The sequence below is a fragment of the Cicer arietinum genome, chromosome 4 (assembly GCF_000331145.2).
Source record: "Cicer arietinum cultivar CDC Frontier isolate Library 1 chromosome 4, Cicar.CDCFrontier_v2.0, whole genome shotgun sequence".
Lineage (NCBI taxonomy): Eukaryota > Viridiplantae > Streptophyta > Magnoliopsida > Fabales > Fabaceae > Cicer > Cicer arietinum.
In genome coordinates, this window is record NC_021163.2 from 49,235,490 (window position 1) to 49,255,236 (window position 19,747).

Genomic DNA, 19,747 nt, shown 5'->3' on the forward strand with positions numbered 1-19,747 from the left:
GTGTCACACAAATAGATGTGAGTTTATTGCTTTTCAGAATGTCTTTATCATTACTTGAACCAGATATAGTAAATAAATCTCTATGTATGTATATAGTTGAACTTGTAATGTAATGTTTTGAAGATATTGAATGGTTTGTTATTTTTTGTATGTGTAGTTGAAATAAAATGTTTGATGAGTAATCAAAGCTTTTAAGTATATTGATCGATCATTTAGTGTTAAATTGGAGTTGAAATTGTATAACATAAATAATAATTATTTTTGAATGGACAATTAAAAAATTTGCAGTACACATATTAATGAAACAAAATAGAATGAAAATAAAAAATGAAAAAAATCGTATGTTTTGAAAAGTACAACATCAGAATTTTTTTAGATTGACAAACATTAGAGTATGTAACATAGATGAACATAAATTATAACAAATAGAATTTGAAAGATGAATTGTAACAAATTAAAATTTGAGGTTATGTTTTAATAAGTTATAGAATCCAATGCTTTCAATCAAAAATAGCCAAACAAACAATGTTTTGCAATAGTGCATGTGATGCTCCTAGTAGAAAAGAAATCAAAAATACTGAACCTATGTTTTTGTTGCTCGTTTATAGCAATCAAAATTGATTCTTCGTGATTATCAAGATATAAATTTAATTTTGACATATTATTGCTTTTACGTAATCTACTTTACATTCCAACTAACTTTTCAATTCATTTAAAATAAAATTTTACATTCCAACTCACTTTTCAATTCATTTAAAATCAAATTTTAATATCGCAACGCCAATTATGTATTCAGTGATCACATCACTTCTAAATAATAATAATGAACTATGAAAATTTGAACTTCTGCCTTTCTAATAAGTTCTCTAACTTCATAATAAACAATTCATGATGGCTTTATTTTGCAATACAATTTGCATAGTACTCAACCACAAGGAAAAGATATATGTGTTTGACTGCACGCTTGTGCAGTCTCAACAAACATCAAAATTCTTAGTATCACCACCCTGACTAAAATCCATTACAACAAAAAGAACTAGACTTGCAATACAAGTAATTCCAAAGGAAGAGATTCTGATAACTCATGTGTATCTAGAAGGAGCATTATTCAAAATTGAAGCTACTTCTATAGACAAAAAAAAACAGTCTAAGAGAGGCAAGAGTAAGCCAGATTCTTTTCCTCGGAAAGCTCTTCTGCTGTCAAATCCAACTTCTTCCTTGAGAACTCATCGATCGAAAGTCCTGGGTGAAAATTAGAGATATTATGTTAGATAAAAAATGCATTCATCTAATATAAAATTCTATATATTTATGTAAGTTGTGCTTGGATAAGCTTGGTAAAACTAATTATGATATAATTTTTCTTTAGTTCCAAGGAGTACAAGAATTGTACAATTACGTATATTTAGTGTTATGACGGTGAAAATTGATTTTAGTTAAAAGTTAATTTAAAGTAAAAAAAGTTTAGGTTTGAATAAGTTCAAGTGAAAGTGAATTACAACAATAAATTTGAGTTTAAAAGTTTAGCTTTAAATTAAAATCAATTCTAGAGGTCAATTCTAACCACAAACCCCCATCAATTTTAAGTCTTCAAAATCACATGGCTCTTCCAAAAATGAATTCAAACATGCACTAAGTTGGATTTGAGTGGCACTTTTGTTGACACAACAAGGATTAAACAAAAACTAACAACTTAAGCATGGCGATGTATTAACACCTACAACAGTGTTCAAAGTTATGACACTTTTGTAAAATTGATTTTAGTTAACAAGTGATTTATGTTTAGACATGTTCTAGTAAAAGTTTTAACAATAAATTTCAATGTAAAATCACATTTTGACTCAAAAGCTACAAATCCTAGCTTCAAGATAAAATCAATCCAAATATGCCAAAATCAATTTTACACATTCAAAATTCATTTTGAACTCTCCAAACTTGAAACCAAACATGCATTGATAAGCAAAGCACAAAAATTTATGAAGGGAAACAGTTCACGTTTTTAAGATTCAATATGCCATAAAGTGATCGAAACTTACCTTGAACAATTTTCCATTCCCCACCGGCACAGGTAACAGGGAATGAATAGATCAGTCCAGCGGGTACATTGTATGAACCGTCAGAATACACTCCCATTGAAACAAAGGTGCCCTAATATTGCAACAGAAAATAGATCAGCAAATCTCAAAATACATACATAATCATAATTTAAGGACCAAACAAAATCTAGCCAACCTCAGGAGTTCCAAGAACCCAATCGCGAATGTGGTCACAAGCAGCACTAGCAGCAGATAGTGCACTTGACAACTTTCTAGCCTTGATAATTGCAGCACCACGTTGTTGAACAGTTGTTATGAATTCCCCATTCAACCTGTATAACAAAAAGGTTACAACATTGATTAATATACACAATTTATTTGAAAACAAAACTTAATTATGAATCTTTAGTGTACCTATTTTAGTTATGAATCTTGTTTTGAATATCAAATCACAATGATGAATCTCGATTCACTCTAATGAATCACTACCAAAACTTAGTGTAGCCGGTCACTTTTCTTTGTCATTTGTTTTATGACCTGAATCTTGAATTATTTGGAGGTTCGTATATGATATATCAGCTTATAATTTTGTCATGTCACTTTTTATCGGTAATATATCGTACAATTCATAATAAGATTCAGTTCATGGAAAACAGGTGACACGATTCACAATTTGAAGCTCGATTTGCTAACTATGAGTTAAAGCATTTGTGATTAACTATAAGCTAAAGCATTTGAGATATACCAGGCATCATCAGAAACAAGTTCACGGACAGGCTTCTCCCCAGCTGGAGTTTTAACAGTTGCATGGGTGACATCGGGATACTGAGTTGATGAATGATTACCCCAGATTATGACATTCTTTATTTCAGAAACTTGAACACTCAATCTTTCAGAAATTTGGCCCAACGCCCTATTGTGATCCAATCTAGTCAAACAAGAAATGTTTTTCTCTGGAATAGATGGAGCAAATTCCTTCAAGATCAATGCATTGGTATTTGCTGGGTTAGCAACAACCAGAACCTGCAAGATTTCGTAAATCTATATAAATACTCCAAAAAATACATACGACTAAAATGCATGTTATTAAATAAAAAGGTACTCATCTCACGAATAAAGTTAGATTTATGGCGATGAAATCTTCAGTGACAAAAATTGATTTTGAATTAATTGATTTAGTAAAATTGATTCTAGTAAAAAGTGACTTGAAGGTAAATTGATTTATGTTCGGATAAATTAATGAAAAAGTGAGTTGAAATAAAAAATTGATCTTTGAAGGCAAGAGCTTCAAATTGCAACTTCAAGTTAGTGACTATGGAAGGCAAACTAATTTTACACCTCTAGAAATCAATTATGACTCCTTCAAAAGTGGTACCAAACATACATTAAGAATGATTATTTGTCCTCATAGAATGACTAAGCAATATAAAAGATGTCTTGTTTAAGAATGAAAACGTTAAAAACAAGTTTGTAAATGTCTATTGAATTATGGTATGAATTTAAATATGATTGTTATAAATAAGAGTTTCAACATATTGGTTAGCCATTGACCTGGCGATATGACCAAGTTGAGTCTGAGTTCATTATGGAAAAGATTACCTTGCAGTTGGCAGCAGCATGCTGTTCAAGGGCAGAAGCCTGTGACTTGTAAATAGAGACATTCTTAGACATCACATCCTTCCTCTCCATACCTTCCTTTCTCGGGAATCCACCAACCATCACTGCAATATTGACGCCGGTGCATGCCTCAACCACATCGGTTGTAGCAACAACACCTGAAACAAAATAATTCCACACGAATTCAAATTCTTATTCATCATTCTTACAAGCTATGAGACACGGAACAAAAACAACAAACACAACACTGACACAACCATTGGTAATAAAATTTAGAACATGATAGGGATTGCACGTAACCACATTAGTCGGTGTCGTGTTGTGTTGTGTTGGTGTTACATAGTGATACAAGCAACTTAAACAAATCCATATCAAGCCTAATTTCAACCCATTGTGTTTATTAAACATGTAACGAGGAGGGTAAGTTATTCAAACCTTTAAGAAGAGGAAAAGCAGCATCCACCAACTCCATTTTAACACCATTCAACGACTCAGCTGCTGGTGGAATATCAAGCATGTGAAGGATCACAGGTTGATCAGGACCCAACATCACTCCCCTAGCAATCATTGGGACAAGAGCATATCCAATCTGCCCTGCAATTCACAGAACATTCAATCAGTACACCAAAATTTTGACATGAAAATTTCTTATACATTCACATGCTGCGGCTACATCACAAATTCACGGGAAGTAGCATACACCAACGTTTTAAAAACGGATCGAAGATTAAACCAGTGACACATTAGAGTCATGGTTCAATCAGTTCAACCAATGCAAGATATTTAAATAAATTATAATTAAAAAAGTGTTAAAAAGTAAAAAATAAAAAATAAAAAAATAATCAGTCGGAAACGCAGTTCAATCTGTTCAACTGGTTTTATTATGGTTCAATCCGGTTCGATCAAATATTAACATCATATAAACAAGCACAAAACATCATCCTCGATCATCATTCATCACTCATCAAAGGATCGGATCTGAACCCATTAGCAGATCAAGATCCAAACAAAACAAATTTAGCATTTTGAAACAGACCAATTATTTAAAATCATCAGAAAAACATAGTAAGATCATAGATCTCGCGTAAAAAAAAAACAAAAACAGTAAGATCAAAGCATTGACGATGAAAACAAAGCAAATGAAACAGTAGAGTCAAGAGTGTAGGTGAGAGATTACAGGGATGAAAGGAATATACCTGCAGCACCAGTGACGAGAACACGAACTGGATCTTTGGCCATTTCTTAAGAAATGAAATGAATCGAAAAGAGAATATTGAAATGGAAATGAAGAAGAGTGTTTTTGTGAGAGTGAGGTTGTGTTGTGTGTTGTGTGTGTGGACTAGTTAATTTATTGATGTGGAGATGGTGTTGCCACGCTATGACGATGTTAAACGACACTCCTTCATTGCGTTTAAGCCAAAGTTTTTTTTTTTTTTTTAAATTCCGTTTAAGGCAGTTTACATTACAAGAAAGAAAAAATGTTAAATAGTTAATAATGTTTAATTTTGTTATAATTATTTATAAAATTACTGACATGATATAAGACATAATTTATATCAACTGTAAAACATTTTATATTATTAAAACATATAAATTAAAATCTAAACTATATAACTTTTCTCATTTTTAAGTCATCAAATATTTGTGGAAGTTTAAATAATATATATAGTGCCTAATAGTATTTTATTTATAGAAGTAGTCAATATTATTAAGTAGTTGTGAATTTTATTAGAAGAAATTAAATTTATAATCTCTTTATCACTTCAACTTCTCAAGTCATTAATTATTTTATTAATCGCTATAATGTCTAATAATATATAAAAATAAATAATAACTTGTTCTCATTTTTTGAAATATTATAACTGATAGTACTTTTTGGATATTTAAATTATATAATATTTAACATCTAATATATAACTTATATATTTTGTAACAAAAACGGTACATAACTTATATTATTCAATTTTATCGAGTAAAAAAATTATTATTTAATTTATATTAAAGATAAAATTAATTACCTTAAAAAATATAATACTTTATTTTAAATTGTCTTTTTGGACAATCTTTATTAAATTTACTTTATATACACAAACTGATAAAATTAAAAAATAAAAATACATAATCGTCTGATCAATTTCTATCATTTGTATATGATAATATTTTAACAATTATTTTAAATTTTTGAAATAAACAAATGTAATTGATGAAATTTTAGTGTCTAAAAAAACTTTGACATTACTGTGTTAAGTGATTTCGTCCCTATGTAAAAATGACAAATACTTGTAATAATAGACTGAGGTAGTTATTATTTAGGTAGTTTATCGATAAGTAACATGCATGATGCAATTTAGTTTAATAGCATGCATTATTATTATTTTCTCATATATTGAGAAAAATATATAATATTATACTAAAGAAATAGATAATATATTTAATGTGTCTATTTTTATGTATAAATGTTCTTAAATTTTCTTATAGTTGTTATTGATTTAAGGTAAAAAATAGTATTATTAATCACCGGCAACTTTGAAGTTACAAAATAAATTAATAATATCAATTAGAGAATTAGTAGTATTAGTTATGAATATATTTTAAGGAAAAAATAAATGTTTAGTAATTGGGAAATGGCATATATACAGAGGAAAATAAATTTAGGTTTAAGACTTGGATCAATTTACAAGGAAGATGTCCAAAAGGGGAATAAAATCTTTCAAGAAAGAGATAGGTTTCAAAATAAAAATAAGGAAGGTAATTTAAAGTATTTCATGTTTTAAGGTCACTTATAAAAGAATGAATCTGTCAAAAAAATAATTTTAATCAAAGGAAGATCAACTATTAACCGATTATATTTTTTGGACATGAGTTAATCAATTATATACTAACACAAGTCCGTTAGGTGTGCAAAATAAGATAGAGACATTATCGGATATAAAGTTGGATAACGATATGCAATAATACTAATAAAATAAAGGCTAAATTACATTTGTGGTCCCTTAACGTAATTTCAGGTAACGTTTTAGTCTTTTTATCTTTTTTTTTTCCGACTTAGTCCTTTATTTTAATTTTAAATGACAATTTGATATTTCATGTTTTAAAATTTCAACAACGTTATCCTTTTTTAAACAAAAATTCAAAAAAAATTCAATCAAAACTCATAAAATTAATTATATTCTTCAATATAATACAAATTTCATCAAATTCGTAACGTAAATCTTCAAATAAACTCATATTTTCATACTTTATTTGATATTATTAGGAATAAAGGACTAAATCGGGAGAAAAAAAAAAAGATAAGGGACTAAAACGTTACTTGAAATTAAGTTAAAGGACCACGAATGTAATTTAGCCTAAAATAAACATTATCACATGATTCATATCATGTATTTGATACACATAATACTCAACAACCAACACGATAACAACATTTTATTTTGTAATGTATTTAATACACATCTCATTATAATAGGATATAATATATATTTTATTTAAATAACAAAATCACTATTGTAAACAATTACATCTTAATTTTTTTTAAATTAACTTATTATATTTTAAATATTATAAATTAACAAAAAATTAAATGTATAAAAAAATAATTTTAATTTTAAAACTGTTCATTAACACTACTAGATAAACAAATTTTTTTTAACACTGAGAAAAAAAATAATTCTATTTTTTTTTTTGTTAGAATATAAATAAAGATATGATATATATTATATATAAATGTCAAAAATACCCTTCTAAACAAATTATATTTATTTTAATTTTTCAATTAATTTTCATATTTTCATAATTTTGAATACTAATTTATTAAATTATATAAAAAGACAAAACTACCTTTGTGATAAAATCATAAATATTTTTTAAATTAATTATTAATATTTCAATTTTAAGTTTAATATCAAATTCTACTAATTACTTTTATATTTATATTTATATTTGATTAGATTTATATTTTATATTATATTTTATAAATTGTTTATATATTTTAAATTGTATTTTATAACTATAATGAGTAAATTATTGTTCTTATTATATTATGTTGGTTTCTAATCCAACTCATATTCAGGATATAAATTTCAATTATAGAGACATGATAAGATAGACTTCTAAATTAACTTATCAAATTATGTTATTTTATCAAACACTAAATTAAGATAGAATATAATAATTTATCAAACGAACTCGAACCCTTAATCAATTAATTTGTATTCCAAAACAACAAACTTGGATAAGTTACACTTAATAGATTAAAATAACTTCGTGTGGCTAACATAGAGCATAACTCAGACAACCAACACTATATAGTGCTTTAAACAAATTGGGATGTTACATTAAATATTATCTCTATTTAGATAATTATAAATCCATTATTTGAGATAATAATGAAACACGTGAAGAACAAGAGTAATGTATAAAATAGTCTCTCTTCTTATACAGTAGGAATTTATGTTTTTGACCTCTCGATGAAGTGAGATTTCAAAAAATGTAGTCACGTGACACAAATACTAGTATGAAATATTTAGACACGCCTCACAAGGTTATGGGTTTAATTTTTAATATCGATGTTAAAATCTCTTTTATGAGTGATTTGTAAGTATTTATGTCAGTGTTTTTAAGCTTTATGGTTTGTCGTGACTTTGATGAACCTCCAAAATCCAACACATTTAAACTTTCTTGAATCAAAAAAAGAAAGAAAAAAAAATATCGAGACAATGAGTTATTGAACAACTACTCTAAGATCCAAAAACTACTAATAAAACATAAATGATGATGACACAATTATATCTCATATTCAATTAAGACAAAAGGGCACATGTTTCACAATCATGTGGAAGTAAAAAAGTTTGCAATATCAAATAATTAATTTACATAAATCACAAGTAGATATTTTGGTTGAACTCTTTTTGAAAAACTTATTTCTAAAAGTCTTTTGAATGATGTTGTGATCGACTTTTAAATTGTTTAAAAGATTTGTTAGAAAATTTGTTGACAATGTTCAAGTGATTTCTACCTGTTAGTTATGTACTAGATTAAATATTAAAAAGCAACAATGAGATAAGAGTATAGAGAGACTCACACGACGGTCTATCATGATTCATTATTAACTTAATAGCAATATTCAATCCCTTCTAATCTTAGAAGAATATTCCATTATTCAATCATTGAATACACTTGAGAGTGAAATAGCAATGTCAATTTATAAGAAAGGGGGGTTTGAATTGTAAATTAATCATTTTAAAAATTCATGTTAAAAGCTTAAGAAAATATTTCAAGATTGATCTTGGTAGTGAAAACAGAAAACGGAGAACGGTCTTGGTTTTAGCCAAAAAACGGAGAATGTTCTTGGTTAGTTAAAAATCAGTAATTCAGTTTATGTATTTAATTTGATAATCAATCAAACTGAAAGTAAATAGATAAGGGAAGAGATACCACACAAGGATATATCTTAATTCACTCAACTCGGGCTACGTCCAGTCCTCACAACTGTGAGATTTTCTACTAAGTGTTCAACACAAAGAACTTTCTTGGTTTTACAACACCTAGCTCAGATCAACCTTGATATCTTTCAAAGTTAAAACCTTTCCACCCAGAAAGGAGTTCAATCAGGTCACTTATAAACCTTGATAGGATTTCTTACAATTTATCAAAACTATACTAAACTATTATAGTTCGAGTTTTACAATACTAATGAGATTGTTGTGTTAGAATTTGAGATGGCTCAACACTTGTTTGAATTATGATTCTTTGACATAAAAATACACGAGAATGATTCTAAGAATCGAATGGGAAAATCAGAACTGATTCAATGTATGTGAGTGAGAGAAATTCAAGTATGATTGAAATGAGTAATGAATTTTCTTAGTACTTGAAGCTTTGATTTTTCCTTGAGTTTCGCCTTCCTTTTATAGGTGTTTTAGAGCATTTAATAAAGAGTTGTTGGTAATGCTCTGTCAGTTTTGATTGAGCGTTTTTATTCGTTCTTGATCAGATTTCTTTTGTGTTTAATGATCCTTTATACCTCATATACATTTGTTGATGTTATTGCTTCGATCTAGAGATTTGATTCTGCCAAAACAGTTTGGAGAATGATGACAATCTGCTGGAGAATGATGTTTAAAATTCTAGAGACTGGTCTGATCATTCTAGATACTGGTATAATCATTCTAGAGACTGATCTGATCATTCTGGAGACTGATCTGATCATTTTGGAGATTGATGATCATTCTAGAGACTGATGAGAACTTTCTGCAGATTGATGTTATCATTCTGGAGATTGACGTTTAACATGTTGGAGAATGATTAGAATGTTGTCAAGAATGTTCTTCGCTCTTGACAGTCAAGCTGGAGAAGGTTCAGATCTATTTGTTCTTGCTAATTTGTGATCTTCTCTCTTTGTGATTCGAGTAGTTTCTTTGAATCTGATCATCTTAGTTTGTTATTTGTCAAGTGTTGATGATATAGATGTAAAATCCAGAGGCTAAAACTTCTTTTAACTAGTGGAGATTTATTGATTTTGGAGTTGTGATGATCATTCTTGAAACTGGAGAACATTCTTCGTTTTCCAGATTTTGTTAAGAATATTCTCCACTCTTATCTATTCAGTTTCTTGCCTTTTATGTTGATTTCTTTGCTTTGTTTAAATCATATCTTTAAATTAATACACTCAAAAGCACAACTTAAATTAATATAACATTTAAGAATCATAATTAACATTCTTAATTAACTTTTTGTTTGTTATCAAAATATTAAATTGCCATTTTGTCTCAACAATCTCCCCCTTTTTAATGATGACAAACATGTTAATTTATATTCTAATTTTAATCATAGAGAGCTTAAAAGCTCCACCTCAGAATATGCTTCAGATTTTTGAACCAACATAAAATCTAAAATAATTACCTCTCTTTGTAAACAGAAAAAGGTTGGGGAATACAAAGCAAATGTATACTACACATAAAAAACAATGAGTAGACTCCAATTTTAAGAAAAATAACATTTTCTAAAAAATTCCCCCTTAATATTTTGAAATTGATATCATCCAAAATTCCAAAACACAAGTAAGATAAGATGAATGTGAACAAGATCATGCTTAACAGTACAAAATAGATCAACTTTTCATTTTTAAAACTAGAGAGAGTGAGCGCATATAGGGAAGCAAAAATAAGATGAATTTGACAACATGTCAAATATAATTTTTCTCTTTACAAAACATTCTTATGATAATAAAGTTTATATTTTTCAAAACTAATTTTTTGAAACGATCAAACATAATTGTTAACATAAAAAAATGTTTTTAAGGATATAAAAAGGAGAATCTGTAGAAAATTATTTGAGTTCCTTGAAAGAATTAATAAGTAATCAGGATATACCTTGATAAGATCCAAAAAAGCACTTGAATTATACAAGAGTATAATGTGAATATGTGCTTCTTCTAAAGGACCACCATTCATACCTATTATTATTCCTTTGATCTGATGGATGACTTTCAGCAAGACTCCAGTAGTAGCAACTTTGGTACCAAATATAACATTGTAACTATTCTTCACCATTGATTTGATGTTGATGGTGATCACTTATCATTCTTCAATTTTTATGAGGAGAATGAAACGAAGATTGTTTATCAATCTCGATTTCTTGGGAAACATTATGTTGCTGCTGTCCAGAATATTCTTCTTATTCATCTCCTTTGCTTTAATGTTTCTAAAGGTTATAGATACTCCAAATTTTTGTAATGAGAGGAGGCGTCATACTTTTCAATTCTTGTGTATTGAGCATGCCTTATCCATGTATCAATGTCTTTCTTGATTGTTGGATGGTGCTTCTACATCATAAGTTATTAATGACTTTGGTACCCATATTTGTTTGGATCCTTGATGGTTAGTATATCTTCTTTTAGAAGATTTTTTAAAACTTGATATCTTTTTAAAATAGCAAGTTGATTCTTGATGACCAATTTTGAGACAGTATGAGCATTTTATTGTTGATCTTGGAATTGATTTCAAAATATGGGTTTTAAGGGGTTTTAATCTTGATTTTGAAGAAGTTCCAGATCGTTCTCCTTTTTTCAGACTTTCTGGAGAAAGTTCTGCTTTTGTTCCAAAACATTCTCCATTTTGAGAACAACCTGGAGAACATTCTCCTTTCTACAGATTTTTCAAAATTGGTTCAACTTTATTTGCAGATCGATCTTCCCTTTTAAAAAACCTTTTGCTTTTAATCTTTTCATCTCTTTTCTTAAAGTATCAAGCAAATTCTAGATGTCCAAGTTTCTTACAATATGAGTATTTGGTTTTGCATTTATCCTCTTTTCTTAGCGAAACAAAAAAGTTTTCATATATTTTCATTTTTTGAGTTTTATCAAAACCAAAACCAGCTTTATCAAATATTCTCACTTGAGATCCCATGATGTTTTGAAAGGTTTAAGTAGGTTTAAGAAGTTTATTTTCAGTTTTAAGGAGAACATTCTCCCTTTTCGTTGAAAAACGTTCTTGATTTTCAGATTCATTATTTTCCTTAAAATGAGATTCCTACATGTTATGAATGATGTTTTTTTTTTTTTATTTCATCAATCATAACCTGAGCTTTCTCTTTTTCCTTTTTATCTTTTAAAACTTTATCCTTTAAAGAGCTACATTTTTTAACAAGCAGATTTGAATCATTAAGTAAGCTATCAAAATCTTTTTCAATTTGTTCACATAAAAGACATGGTTCATAATTTATTACCTCATTGTCTTAAGTATCTGCCATTAAGCATAAGTTGCTTCTTCAGGTTCCTCTATTTCTAAGTCATCATAATCATCCCAGGTCACCATCATGGATTTTTTCTTGAAAGGGAACTTCTCTGGTGCTCTTTTGTTCAAGGGACATTCAGTTTTATAATGTCCTTGTTTATTGCATCCAAAACATGTGATTTGGATTTTGTCTACTTCTGTTTTGAAGTTTTCCTTTTGATTTGAAAATCCCTTTTTGATATGATCCCTTTTTTCTCAACATTCTCTATATCTTTTTTGTAAGACAAACTATTTCTTCAACAACATCTTTTTGTTTGATTTCTTCTGAATCCTCATTTGGACTTTCTTGATATGTTTTCAAAGCTATTGCTTTGTCCTTTTTGATTGGTATGTCTTCTTGTAGCAGCACTACATGTGCTCGTAATGTTCCAATCAGTTCCTCCAGTCTGAGTGCATCAAGGTTCTTGGCCTGGCTTATGAATGTCACCATTGGTCTCCATATTATTGGAAGACATCTCATGATCTTTCTGACTCTATCTTGTACTGAGTATGCTTTTCCTAAGGAGCGGATTTCATTTACAATGGTTGTGAATCTTGAGTACATCTCATCAATGGTTTCTCCTTCATTCATTTCAAAGAGTTAAAACTTTCTTATGCCTATATTAATCCTTGTTTCTTACACATGGCTTGTTCCTTCGTGATGAGTTTGTAGTGTGTCTCATACTTCTTTAGCAGTTTTCCATTCATCAACTATTTCGCTTTCTTCCCTACTTAAAGCACAAGATAAAAATAAATGAGCTTTTGAGTTTAGAAGTACCTTAGATTTTTCTTCTACTTCTTTCTTTTCAGCAGAGGTTGAATGATTTTGGTCGATTCTTGGTATGAAATCTCATTCTGTAATGATGCGCCATATTCCTATATCTTGAGATTTCAGAAACAAGTGCATTTTCCTTTTTCTAGAAATAGTAATATGTGCCATCAAAGTAAGGTGGTCTGTATGATGACCTTCCTTTAGCAATGTACATATCTTTTGACATTTTTCTTCTAGATCTTTTTCTCTAACACTTGTTAGGTGTTCAACTTTACAGATCGAGCTCTGATACCAACTGAAGTAGTAATGTTAATTTACAAGAAAGAGGAATTTGAATTATAAATTCACCCCTTTAAAAATTCATGTTAAAAGCTTAAGAAAATAACTCAAGATTGATCTTGGTTGTGAAAACAGAAAACGAAGAACGTTCTTGGTTTTAACCAGAAAACTGAGAATGTTATTGGTTAGTTAAAAATAAGTAATTCAGTTTATGTATTTAACTTGATAATCAATCAAACTAAAAGTAAATAGATAAGGGAAGAGATACCACACAAGGATATATCCTGATTCACCCAACTCGGGTTAGGTCCAGTCCTCACAACTGTGAGATTTTTCATTAAGTGTTCAAAACAAAGAACATTCTTGGTTTTACAGCACCTATCTCATATCAACCTTGATATGTTACAAGTTAAAACATTTCCACCCATGAAAGAGTTCAATCTGGTCACCTATCAACCTTGATAGGATTTCTTACAATGTAACCAAACTATACTAAACTCTTATAGTTCGAGTTTTACAATACTGATGAGATTGTTTCGTTAGAATTTGAGAAGGCTCAACACTTGTTTGAGATTTGATTATTTAACAGAAAAGTACACAAGAATGATTCTAAGAATCAAATGGGAAAAATGAGAACTTATTGAATGTATGTGAATGAGAGAAATTCAAGTACAATTGAAATGAGTATTGAATTTTCTTAGTACTTGAAGCTCTGATTTTTCCTTGAGCTTGGCCTTCCTTTTATAGGTGTTTTAGAGCATTTAATAATGATCAAAAGAGCTGTAGGTAGTGCTCTGTCAATTTTGACCAAAGACCAATTTATATGAATAAACAAATTCCAACCTTTGAACACTTTATGAAATTTTTTTGACTGAACGTTTTTCTTCGTTCTTGATCATATTTATTTTGTATTTAATGATTCTTTATACCTTAGATAATTTGTTCATGATATTACTTCGATTTGGAGATTTGATTATACCAAAATAGTTTGGAGAATGATGACAATTTGCTGGAGAATGATGGTGAAAATTCTGGAGACTGATGATCATTCTGGAGACTGGTCTGATCATTCTGGAGACTGATTTGATCATTTTTGAGACGGATGAGAACTTTCTGCAGATTGATGTTATCATTCTGGAGATTGATGTGTAACATGCTGGAGAATGATGATAGTATACTGGAGATTAATGTTAACATTCTGGAGAATGATTAGATTGTTGTCAAGAATGTTTTTCGTTCTTGACAGTCAAGCTGGAGAAGATTCATATCTATTTGGTCCTTCTAATTCGTGATCTTCTCTCTTTTTGATTCGAGTAGTTTCTTTGAATTTTATCATCTAAGTTTGTTCCTTGCCAAGTGCTGATGATATAGATGTAAAATCTAGAGACTAAAACTTCTTTTAACTAGTGGAGATTGATTGATTTTGGAGATGTGATGACCATTCTTGAAACTGGAGAACATTCTTCTTTTTCCAGATTTTGTTAAGAATGTTCTCAATTCTTATTTGTTCAGTTTCTTGCTTTTTTATGTTGATTTCTTTGCTTTATTTAAATCCTATCTTTAAATTAATACACTTAAAAGTACAAGTTAAATTAACTTAACATTTAGAACCATAATTAACATTCTTAATTAACTTTTTGTTTGTTTTCATCAAAATATTAAATTGAGATTTTGTCTCAACATAGGGTATCTCTCTATTTTTCAGTCAACTTATATTAACTTCTTAACAACAACGTTGAGTATGCATGTTAAGGAACCATTGCCTTCACTTGGCAAGAATACAAATATTAACCAGAGATAAATGTTGGATGCGATTATCAGAACATGTTCTATAGACCTTTAGACAAATAATGGATTCGGGGTGTTATTAGAGGAAGTGCAAAAAAAATTTCTTCTTTGGAGCATTGACTTTCATCAGAGCATACATTATTAACCAGAGATAAATGTTGGATGCGATTATCAGAGGTAGACAATCACTTGCTTGTCAAGGTAATCATATGCAGACGATCAGATGCTTGTTGTAGTCATCAAAAGCCGACGAATCAGAGCATTGCTTGTATTTTCCAGAATTTCCAGGGGCGCGTTTCAAAGCGCGTTCACCAAACTTAAAATAAGGAATTATAAGTGGAGCCTTGGTGTTCTTTTATCTTAGTCCAATATTTAGAGGATGCAACGTAAGATCATGCAAAATCTACTTGATTTGGGAACTGCACATTTAATCAGAACTTTAGTGCTTTAAATTGTTTCCATAAAATGATTATTTTATCATCAGAACAAGGATTACAGTTCTTCAAACCAACTTGGTTCTAACAAAACTAAATCAGCACACTCATAATTATGTATCTCGAGCTAGAAGTACAAAAAATGAAGTGTGTATTATAAAAATAAAAATAAGCCTTCTGAAAAAATTGTGAGAATAAAATAAGTACATGATGATGTTGTAGCTCTGAATCTTGTTCTTCAAGTGCAACAACCATTCCTATTTATAGATGAGGAAGAATTCAAATTTATGTAGGAATATAAACTTGATGGGCACATGAATCAATGCAAAAACCAACCCCTTTGATGAGTTGTCTTCATTCTTAGTGCAAATTAGTAAGAACGGTTTCTTCATTAGCAAAATGTTCTTTTGCTTTTTGTGAAGAGAACACTATTGGTGTGAAATCTTCAGCTTGTACCACCTCTAAGTCAATTAATATAGAAACATAGGAAAAGAGAAAACTTATGACTCTTACTTGTACTTGGTTTTGTCTTTTGGTGCTTTACAAGTGGGAAAACAATAAAAATGTTCTCTTCAAAATTGTGGGCCGCCTTTGGAATGTCAAGGTATGCGTTGTCTTTCTCATATTGGTCTAAAGAAAATCTAGAAATAGTGCTAGCATCTATGTTGAATCATTCAAAGCATATATGACATATTTCGTTTGTATGGTATAATAAAGAATGTTGATGACTCTTCATCATATGCACATTTTTCATTGTTTTTAGTTTACTTATCTTTAATCATTAGTTAATTTAAGGAGTTATTTGATATATTTTGTTAATTTTAGTTCTTTGATATAATGAAATGTTTATGTTCTTATTTTCTTGATTAAGTAGAGATTTTTCGTAGTTTTGCGTTGTTTCTTTGTTTTAATGTAATGTTGAATTTTGTTGAGAAATCAACATGATCTATGTGGAGTATTTCAGCCATATTTGAAGTTGTAGATATCCAATTGAAGTTCGACCAAGTGCAAATGAAAGCCAAGATCCATAGCTACAACTTTTATGCACACATAGGAACCAAATTCAGACTCAAAAAGAGAAGACACATGCAGAAAACGTCAAACCGAATAAGTTGTGCATGCTGAAGACTATGTCGATTCGCGCTTGAAGCGCAACGGCTGCGCCTGGGGCGCATGGCACGCGACAACATACATTAAAATTCTTTTTTTTTTTTTTTCACTTTCTATGTATCTTTTTGACTATTGGGAAGTTGGGAGACTTGTGCCCTAGCAGAGAAACTCAAAGACGACCGTTTCTAACACCATTAGAGCAGTTTTATCAAGAATCATTCATGAATCTTTCTTGTAATTCTTCTCTAATATTTATCTCTTTTACCTCTGTCATGAATAACTAAACATATTTGTTACGATTGAGTTTAACAAGATGAAACCTTTATTTTTCTAATTTGATTTCTAGGTATATGAATTAGTTTATTGAATTATTTTTCTCATCTATGTGCTTAATGCTTTTTATTGATTGATCAACATTAAAATGATATATGATTCGTATTTTGAAACAGAAGTGGACTTAACAAATGCTTGAGATGATAAATTCATGAATTTGTAGTATAGGGATAAATGCAGGTCATGAAACCAATTAAACTAGTTGCAAAGGCAATAGTTTAACAAGAGAGTTCTTGTTCTCTAAGGCTTAATTCTAATCTTAAATCCACTAAGGAATTATGGGTTACTTTGGAATTAAAGGTTCTCTCACTAAGACATTAGGATAAAAATAATAAAGAGAATTCGGTGATAATTTAATAAAGGAATTCAGTAACTAGGACCAAATTAAACACTAAGGTTGGATTCGAAGTGAAACTCATCCCTGACATTTTTCTTAGTATAAAGGATCAATTTTATTACCGTTGTTAATTTTAAAAATTATTTCAATCAATTCGGAAATGTTTTGTTCAATTTTCGTAATTAAATATGATTCAATAGTAAAGCTCAATATTTGAGTTCGACAATCGGTAAGGCTTGAGATGATAAATTCATGAATTTGTAGTATAGGGATAAATGCAGGTCATGAAACCAATTAAACTAGTTGCAAAGGCAATAGTTTAACAAGAGAGTTCTTGTTCGCTAAGGCTTAATTCTAATCTTAAATCCACTAAGGAATTATAGGTTACTTTGGAATTAAAGGTTCTCTCACTAAGACATAAGGATAAAAATAATAAAGAGAATTCGGTGATAATTTAATAAAGGAATTCAGTAACTAGGACCAAATTAAACACTAAGGTTGGATTCGAAGTGAAACTCATCCCTGACATTTTTCTTAGTATAAAGGATCAATTTTATTACCGTTGTTAATTTTAAAAATTATTTCAATCAATTCGGAAATGTTTTGTTCAATTTTCGTAATTAAATATGATTCAATAGTAAAGCTCAATATTTGAGTTCGACAATCGGTACTACCATTTTAATTATTACTTGCAACGATTCAATACACTTGCTGAAACGCTATGAAGCTTGGCGCCATTTCCGGGTATTGCCATATAACTATTGAATTATAATTTATTTACTTAATTGAATATTTTTTGCACTGCAATAAATTTTTTTATTTATTTTATTTTTAATTTAAAAAAAAAATGGTATTTCTTTTATCTTTTAGTTTTATTTGTTGAGCTTGCTAATGTCGTGTGCTAATGGTTTATCTCTTCTTTGTTTGAGATAACTATTCGTTGTAGAGCATAGAAGATTGTAATGATGATATTCTACTAAAATTATAGGAACAGGGTGATACTTGTCTTATATATGTTATATTACCCATAATTGAGGGACAAATCTTGAGAGATACATTTTTAAAAGATATCCCTCAGATGCGACCTCTTAGGCGTGACTTTTGTGGAGAATGACATAGGAATTGAACTTGTTTTGATGACTATGTCGCACTATTAGAATATGAAAAAAATTTGGTCAAAGAAGTAGAAGATGGCGAGTGTTATATTAAAAAGATCAATTGGGAACAAATTCTACCTCCTAAAATTCTATCCAAAGAATCAGATGACAAAGACTTTCACATTACATACGTTTTGGTTGAATTCATGAAGAGTAACATGGTTTCAATTGAAAGATTTGAAAGTAAATGTGAGAGGTTATTTGAGCAAGTGGCTAAGTTTGAGAAGATGGAGGAGAAGTTGAAGATGATTTCATTGTTGTGGTAGAAGAAGATAAGCAAGAGGAAAAGACGAACGATGAGAAGAAAAAAGAAGAGATTGATGAAGTTCGAGTTTCAATCTATGCATTGTTCATCAATGTCCAATTGAAAAGGACTTGGAAGCAACATCATTTATTTATCAAGTTCATGGAATTTCTACCAAACAAAAAGAATAAGAAGGGTGATGTGCTCTTCATGTCATATATGTCACCTTGACAATAGTTGAGGTGTCAAGCTAATGACTTTAAAGAAGCGCTTCGTGGGAGACAACCCACAGGTAGATGTAACTTTTATTTTTGCAATCTTATTTTTGTTATTTGAATTTATTTCTTTTCAAGTGCACTGTGAGGAAGAATTGATAACAACTTGCATTTGGTCTTAAGTTTTATGTTTGAGATTTTGAAATTTAAACTATATTTATTTGCTCATATCATTGCTCAATTCGACGAGTTTCGGTAATGCATGCATTGTTGATTACTCATTGGTTGTCAAAGTCTCACTTGTCATTTTCTAAAATATAAATAAATAACATTTGCAGTGGCATGTTTGGCATTATTTTGACAGTTCATACGCTTTCTTATTATCCTAGATGTGAGCTTTTGAGCCTAAACACGTTAATTCCTTGTTGTGTGATTATCCAAACATGTGTTATCCCTTCAGAACTTGCACTAATTTTGACTTGTGTCACTTGTAATTTATGCATACACTAAGACATTTTATTTGGTTGTTTGAGCATTTCTAACTACCTTATAATTTCTTTATCTTTTCGTAGCCCCTTTAAGCCTTGCCCTTTTATTTCAGTTACTAGTCACATTATCAGCCAAAGACTTGACTTTAATTAAATCACCTTACTT

General features: G+C 29.5%; 2 protein-coding genes across 2 annotated transcripts in view; one reads left to right on the forward strand and one right to left on the reverse strand.

Annotated features, from left to right (window-relative positions):
- Positions 1–19,747, forward strand: part of LOC101497945 (transcription factor MYB14-like) — a 41,821-nt gene that overhangs the window by 14,654 nt on the left and 7,420 nt on the right. The gene's annotated exons all lie outside the window — the stretch shown is intronic.
- LOC101498271 (malate dehydrogenase, cytoplasmic-like) lies at positions 830–4,958 on the reverse strand. The gene is given in 7 exon segments (NM_001279132.1): positions 830–1,242; positions 2,037–2,148; positions 2,233–2,368; positions 2,782–3,059; positions 3,636–3,811; positions 4,089–4,247; positions 4,850–4,958. Coding segments are annotated over 7 exon segments (999 nt in total). The 5' UTR covers positions 4,893–4,958; the 3' UTR covers positions 830–1,147.